This window comes from Lucilia sericata, unplaced genomic scaffold (assembly GCF_015586225.1).
Source record: "Lucilia sericata isolate MDLA Ls3-8-SP2 unplaced genomic scaffold, ASM1558622v1 Contig000744F_arrow, whole genome shotgun sequence".
NCBI classification, from domain to species: Eukaryota; Metazoa; Arthropoda; class Insecta; order Diptera; family Calliphoridae; genus Lucilia; species Lucilia sericata.
The window spans coordinates 75,792-83,402 of record NW_023994741.1 but is presented as its reverse complement, the minus strand read 5'-3'; the positions used below and the strand labels follow the sequence as shown (position 1 = coordinate 83,402).

At 34.3% G+C, this 7,611-nt stretch overlaps 1 protein-coding gene across 1 annotated transcript; it reads left to right on the top strand.

The window, feature by feature from the left end:
• Positions 1 to 3,112: 3,112 nt before the first annotated feature.
• On the top strand, positions 3,113 to 3,969 carry LOC119607747 (C-type lectin 37Db-like). The gene is made up of 3 exons (XM_037961847.1): positions 3,113 to 3,334; positions 3,395 to 3,468; positions 3,524 to 3,969. The coding sequence occupies exons 1-3, from the start codon at positions 3,223 to 3,225 to the stop codon at positions 3,890 to 3,892; spliced, it is 555 nt and encodes a 184-aa protein (XP_037817775.1). The 5' UTR covers positions 3,113 to 3,222; the 3' UTR covers positions 3,893 to 3,969.
• The last annotated feature ends 3,642 nt before the right edge of the window (positions 3,970 to 7,611 follow it).

Here is a 7,611-nt window from a genome sequence, read left to right as displayed (position 1 = left end):
CAGCAAAAAAATATAAACTACATTTGGCCACAAATCCGCCATAAACAAAAACAAAGTAAACCACTGCAAATTCAAATATACGACTACTAAAAGCTTAAACACAGTTTTTATTTTATTTCCATTTATTTTCTTTTTTTCGTTTAGAAAATGACACTCAATAACCGCAGATTTGAAATTCCTCTTACAAAAAAATACAGCTCTACAACAAAGGGAAAAAATACAAAAAATAGCAACAAAATAATATACAACGCTGAAAACAATAAAAAAGTGCAGTAAAAAACTAACGACAACACAGTTACATAGAGGAAATAAAATCTATGTTACAGTTTTAAAAAAGAAAATAACACTAGTAGTGCTACTAGTTTAAGTTCGAAGAACCACATTAACTACTTAGTTGTTGTTTCGCACATCGACCATTAAAACTCGCCACTGAAATTTCGTTTCTATGCTCTAGCAAATTTTTACGAACTTCGTTAAATTTTCTTTATGATTGTAGCAATAAATATAGAGTAGAGTTTTTAAGTGCTAGTGTGCCTGGGTTATTAGACATACGACCAGCAGCTAAATAGTGACATCATCTATTAAAGAATCCTTATTTTACAAGTCTACAATTTATGTGAAGTGTATATATGGCCGGGTGTGGAGTTTGTAACTATACTCTAGTTTATAGTCAAAGATTGCCTAGTCTTTTATCGAGACTATAGTCTAGTCTACAGTCTAGTCTATAGTATGGTCTATAGTTTAGTCTATAGTCTAGTCTACAGTCTAGTCTATAGTCTAGCCTTAAGTCTATAGTCTATATTCTACAGTCTAGTCTAGACTGGTCTAGTCTTATCTAATCTAGTCTATAGTCTATAGTCTATAGTCTAGTCTATAGTTTAGTCTAGTCTAGTCAAGTCTAGTCTAGTCTAGTCTAGTCTAGTCTAGTCTAGTCTAGTCTAGTCTAGTCTAGTCTAGTCTTGTCTAGTCTAGTCTAGTCTATAGTCTAGTCTAGTCTATAGTGTAGTCTAGTCTATAGTCTAGTCTATAGTCTAGTCTATAGTCTATAGTCTAGTCTATAGTCTATAGTCTAGTCTATAGTCTATAGTCTAGTCTATAGTCTACAGTCTAGTCTAGTCTAGTCTACAGTCTAGTCTAGTCATAGTCATAGTCATAGTCATAGTCATAGTCTAGTCTAGTCTAGTCTAGTCTAGTCTAGTCATAGTCTAGTCTAGTCTAGTCATAGTCTAGTCATAGTCTAGTCATAGTCTAGTCATAGTCTAGTTATAGTCTAGTCATAGTCTAGTCATAGTCTAGTCATAGTCTAGTCATAGTCTAGTCATAGTCTAGTCATAGTCTAGTCATAGTCTAGTCATAGTCTAGTCATAGTCTAGTCATAGTCTAGTCATAGTCTAGTCATAGTCTAGTCATAGTCTAGTCATAGTCTAGTCATAGTCTAGTCATAGTCTAGTCATAGTCTAGTCATAGTCTAGTCATAGTCTAGTCATAGTCTAGTCATAGTCTAGTCATAGTCTAGTCATAGTCTAGTCATAGTCTAGTCATAGTCTAGTCATAGTCTAGTCATAGTCTAGTCATAGTCTAGTCATAGTCTAGTCATAGTCTAGTCATAGTCTAGTCATAGTCTAGTCATAGTCTAGTCATAGTCTAGTCATAGTCTAGTCATAGTCTAGTCATAGTCTAGTCATAGTCGTCATAGTCTAGTCATAGTCTAGTCATAGTCTAGTCATAGTCTAGTCATAGTCTAGTCATAGTCTAGTCATAGTCTAGTCATAGTCTAGTCATAGTCTAGTCATAGTCTAGTCATAGTCTAGTCATAGTCTAGTCATAGTCTAGTCATAGTCTAGTCATAGTCTAGTCATAGTCTAGTCATAGTCTAGTCATAGTCTAGTCATAGTCTAGTCATAGTCTAGTCATAGTCTAGTCATAGTCTAGTCATAGTCTAGTCATAGTCTAGTCATAGTCTAGTCATAGTCTAGTCATAGTCTAGTCATAGTCTAGTCATAGTCTAGTCATAGTCTAGTCATAGTCTAGTCATAGTCTAGTCATAGTCTAGTCATAGTCTAGTCATAGTCTAGTCATAGTCTAGTCATAGTCTAGTCATAGTCTAGTCATAGTCTAGTCATAGTCTAGTCATAGTCTAGTCATAGTCTAGTCATAGTCTAGTCATAGTCTAGTCATAGTCTAGTCATAGTCTAGTCATAGTCTAGTCATAGTCTAGTCATAGTCTAGTCATAGTCTAGTCATAGTCTAGTCATAGTCTAGTCATAGTCTAGTCATAGTCTAGTCATAGTCTAGTCATAGTCTAGTCATAGTCTAGTCATAGTCTAGTCTAGTCATAGTCTAGTCATAGTCTATTCTATAGTTTAGTTTAATCTAGTTTGTAGTCTTGTCTATAGTCAAATCTAATCTAGTAGTCTTGCCTATAGTCTAGTAGTCATGTTAATAGTTTAGTCTTTAGTTTTGTTTATAGTCTAGTTATAGTTTAGTCTATAGACTAGTCTAACTGTATGTGTTAGAGCCTTTATATTCAGTCGACAACTTGAGCATTATTCCGATACAAATACATATGTATTTGAATATTCGTTACCATTTTAGTAGAAATACCCCTTATTTGTCATTGATCGGTTATTTCAGCATGGAATCCCCAATAAAATTTAAGTAAACGTCAGAATGAAAAAAATTTAATAATTTAATTTTTTTTTTATTTTCTTATGTTTATATTCATTTATTTAAATCAAAAATTTATTTTATTTATTAATGACTCATAGTACAGTGCTAATATTTACTTTTTCTGTTCTATAAAACCGGTATTTATGAACAAAAGTGTTTTAAAGATTTCATTATTTCAAGGGGGAGTCCCTCGTTCAAATTGATAAGGGAGACATAATAAATAAATATATACAAATGTATGTATGCTTATCATTATAAGTGAGAGTATAAGATGAAAAATTTGCTAAATTATAAATAATATTTCTTAAAAATATACTAAATACAAAGAGATCACTAAATGGGTGTTTCGCAATATCGCAAACCACAAGTTGTTGTACATAATCAGTAAGTGCAAACTTTTAATGGAAAGTCCCATATGCAGATAATTGGAAATTCCGAGTATTGTAGGTACTTTTGTAGAGACAATATTGACAACAATAAGTAAAAACTTTATAAATAGAAACACAATCTGTATACTTTCTACTGTGTAATTTAAGCTCTTAAACTGTACAGATGTGCTTGCGCAAAATGTGGCAAAATAGTTTTAAAATTTGTGTAATTATAGGTCTAATTTCAATGGCCGTAGCCACTTACAAGCCTCAAGTGTCGACCACTATATTGGATGGTAATTTATGGTCAAGTTAGTAGAGTTTAAAAAAATTTATTAAATAAATCTATTTTAAAGGGTTTCCCAATGACTTAAATATTCAACCATTTGTAAGTGTGGGCAATAAATTGTATCATTTTGGTCAAAGCAAGGTAAGTTACCCGGGAAAATTTAATAAAAATCTTATTCAATTAATAACTTTTCTAAGTCACTTGGTATAAAGCCTTCTTAATTTGTCGTTCTCTGGGCGGTTTCTTAGCCTCTGTTGATTCTCAACAAGAACTGGCCGCCTTATCAGATTATATGATTGGCAAATACCCGTTGGATCGTTGGTGGTGGTTATCTGGTTCTGATCTGGATTCTGAAGGTGATTTCTACTGGTATCGTACCGGTGAACGTATTAGTTATGCTGACTGGTCTACAGGTCAACCTGATAATGCCGGTGGTCATGAAAATTGTGTACATCTGTGGTATCAAAATCCGAAATATCAAATGAATGATTGGATGTGTAATCAGCAGGCCTATTATGTTTGTGAAGCTGATAAGCCGAAAACGATAGCTATAAGTGTGTTTTAAGTGAAATGTGACTGAAGAAATTTGAATTTTTAATAACATATTTAGTACATTAAAATATAAATTATTAAAGAAATTTATGTTAAATGTTCTTAATTTAAGAACTTTTGCCAAACACAGTCGGGTTAATAGGTTGTCGTGTTAGAATGTGAATGTACTTAACGTGAACACCTGCCTTGAAGGTCTTATTTCACGGTGGTTTCAATCACTTGGGATAGTCCACCACTCGCTCCTGAATCCTTCAATGAAAAACTCAGGTGGCAGTTCTTTTTACATGGCTTTGACGGTCCATGCGCAAGCATCTTGTTCAAGTACTCGAGCTACCTAATCTCTTGCCATACCAGTCCCGTTGCTGAATGACAGACAGCATGAGATCAATCTCAAAGCATACCCCGACAAGGAAAAAGCAATCACTGGTCTAAAGTCAATGGAAGAGGTTACCCCAATAGCAGATGAAATCAATCTTCCGCTATCTTACGGCGTATGATGACCATCTATTTGATGTCATGAAAGATTGCAGTATTTAAAATGCAATGATCCATTCCATTGCATTCCTTAACCTCTTAAAGCCCGGGCTTTAAGCTGAGATGGCCCTGTTGAGTCAGCAACAGCAATTTGTCCGAACTGCAACCGAAGATAGTTAAATCCGATCCGTTTTTGGCTAAATCATATGACTGTCTTAACAGCAGGGATTTAAAATAGGATGATGTCAGACAGACGACCCAGCCAGAGGTCATATAGTAGCTTGCAGTATGTTGTTATTGTCAATAATTCAACACAACACTACAGTTATTAGGAACAAGAGAGATTCTTGTTCCACATACGTCGCAGAAAATACCAGATCCAACACAGTACGTTATTTTAGAATCATCTGTATAGTTTTTGTCCATATATTTGCAGGCCAGACATGCTTATCTCGGAAATTTATTAATTTCCAGTCCATTATACTAAAGATCCAGGATCTATGAAACATGATTAAGGAAGGGCAAAATGAAAATATTCTGTAATGTCAGGTCATGATGTAGTTTTTACTTATACTTGATGTACAATGGCTTTGTCATCCACCAGGTGGACTATCGCCCCAGAATGTCTTCAAAGAAGAACGCATCTCTGACGCCGCACTTTGTTCAAGTACTCGACCTTCCAATCTCTTTCCACAGTAGTACTGTTGTGAAATAATAGGCATCATGAGTGAAACTCTATGAAAGAGTGAAATCCTATGAGAGACAATCACTCAGTTGAGTCCATAGAGAGAGGGGTTCCCTAATGCCCAAAAATCGCAAATATGCATCTGCAGATGGTTTCAATCACAAGTAATAGTGGTGGGTTTCAATGACCACTATTACTTGTACATCGAGTAAACCTTATTAATGCCAGTACTGAAATAATTTACTGACTCCCTTAGTATCTGACCAAGAGATATGGTCAAACCTCAACTACTTCGGAGTTAATTGACTCCAGCTAGTCCCTGCAAATTAAAGGTATTATTAGAGAGTATAAACTTTGAGATTGATATGACACCCATTTCATTGGGGGCACTTTGATGTACAGAAGTCGAGTGTTCTCGGCCTATTTCATGGTGGTATTTTATCAACCACCGGCCGATAACTCAGCATTGCCCCTTTGTGCCTTGTAAAGGACACATATTTGGCAACATTTGTACATGATTGAGCCAGTCCATGTACAAGCACTTTTCTCAACTACTCGAGCTTCCGAGATGCAAAGACATCACTTCCCTTTACAACTAACTACGCAGATGCGATGGTCTCTGATGATTCGACAACATCACCTAGAGTCGTATTCGGTAAATAGAAATATGAATCCAAGTCATAGACAAGTTCTTACTCGGCGAGAACACACTGTGTGCACGTCTGGTATGAACAGTGCAAACTATAAGCGTACCCTGACCCGGAAGAGAAATTCAATGGTGTAACTTGTATAAGATACTGTTCATCCATCATCATTCAATCCAGTATTTGTAATTCTCATTTATCCGATATATTAATTGAGAAATACTTTCGACACCGAGATTTTGGGTGTACACTACAACCACAACTATGTGCATCCTAAAGGGACCTCTCCAATAACCGGGATAAGACAAAATCCGAAACTCTTCCCCTACTACCGTTAAAGATATGTTCTCTACTTCGACTCCAGGTTAAATTATTCCAAGGATATATTTGGCAACCGCCAGATTACGAATACTGGGATAAATTTGAGGCTAAGCTTTCAAGAAATGTATCCCTCTATGGGACAAATTGCGATATGCAGTTGAGCTTATTAGCGTACTATTTATTCGACTATGTCCAGTTTGCTACTCTTTTATGCCAATAGCTTAAAAGGAAATGTGTAAAACAATCTGTAGAAAAAAATCTAGAGGAAAAACCGCATAGAATTAAAGAGAAAATTGTAAGCAAAACAACACTATATATTGTAGCAGGAGCAACAAACAAGCAAAATAGGAAAAGGCAACAGCAACGACGACAATATACAGAAACTGTCATTAGCATTTAAAAACATTGACAGTTTTAGCATTTGCCACATATGCACTAAGTGTTGCTCTTGTTGCTACTACTGCTGCCACACAAGGTATGTAAGAGAGAATAATACAAAACAATGCAATTACCACACTAGGGAACAACAAAATTCACTCAAAGTGTCCCTTTCATTGAAGGTTTCTATTGTATATAGTTTTTTCTATTGGTTTTGTCTATTAAAATACTTTATGTTTTGTTTGCTACATGCCACTCTCCGTACTGAAACTAAACCACATATTTCAACAGCAGTTAGTAGTTTAAGGGAAAAATAAAAAAAATATATAAAAATAAAATGTTGCAAGTTAAAAAAGAAATTGTTTACAGAAAATTGGGTTAATTAGAAAAATAATGTTAACGAATTCTTTGTATAAAAGTTAACTTCCTTTTTTCCTTTTTAGTATTTGCTAGTTTTTTTCTAGTTCTTTATCATTTTGCTGCTTTAAAGCAGAATAATAAATCGTAATTTTAGTTTTTTTTTCAGTTGAAAATCCATGACGGTGGGAAAATTATGAAAAAAAGACATGTTAAGACTTGTTTGGTCAGGTGGCAGCTGCTATCTGATCTTGACTTAAACTCGCCAAAAAGCGCTGAAATGTCTTTAAAGCTTTTGTACTCAAACCGGCAAATTGCAAAAATTTCCTATTGGTTCATAATTTGTATAAAAAATCTCTGTAAACTAACTCATACATACATTGTTGCTTACTTGCCATATGTTGCAAGTTTGTATATGCGAAGCTTAGACTAAATCTTTCTCTACAAACGTACAAACATCCCCACATATCCACACATACATATACATATATTTTCCGCTTAAGTGTAAACAGATTTTATTTGTTTAAATGGTTTTCTAACCCTGGGAAACACAATAAAAGCTAAAAGCAGCTTAAAAAAATATATATTATGCCACAAACTCACACACATACAAGCATACATATGTAGTAGAAAATACACTGCAGCGTGTAAATGTTAAAGGATCATCATAAATATAAGAAGCATAACGAAGTTGCAAAAACACAACATGACATTATAAATGTAGTCCCATAAAAGGCAAAACATAAAGAGTAAAGTTTGAAGGGATTGACTGAAATAGAGCAATTATCATAAAAAACTAGTTAAATTATATTGTAGGAAAAATATAAGTTTGTAGTAAGAAAAACTTAAAGGAAAAATTCAACAGCGTAAAAC

What these genes read in the sequence shown, in the direction of transcription:
- LOC119607747 (XM_037961847.1), top strand. Translation starts at nt 3,223, where the DNA reads ATGTGCTTGCGCAAAATGTGGCAAAATAGTTTTAAAATTTGTGTAATT. An exon ending in GTCGACCACTATATTGGATG is followed by an intron (nt 3,335 to 3,394) that starts GTAATTTATGGT and finishes TCTATTTTAAAG; the next exon opens with GGTTTCCCAATGACTTAAAT. An exon ending in ATCATTTTGGTCAAAGCAAG is followed by an intron (nt 3,469 to 3,523) that starts GTAAGTTACCCG and finishes TAACTTTTCTAA; the next exon opens with GTCACTTGGTATAAAGCCTT.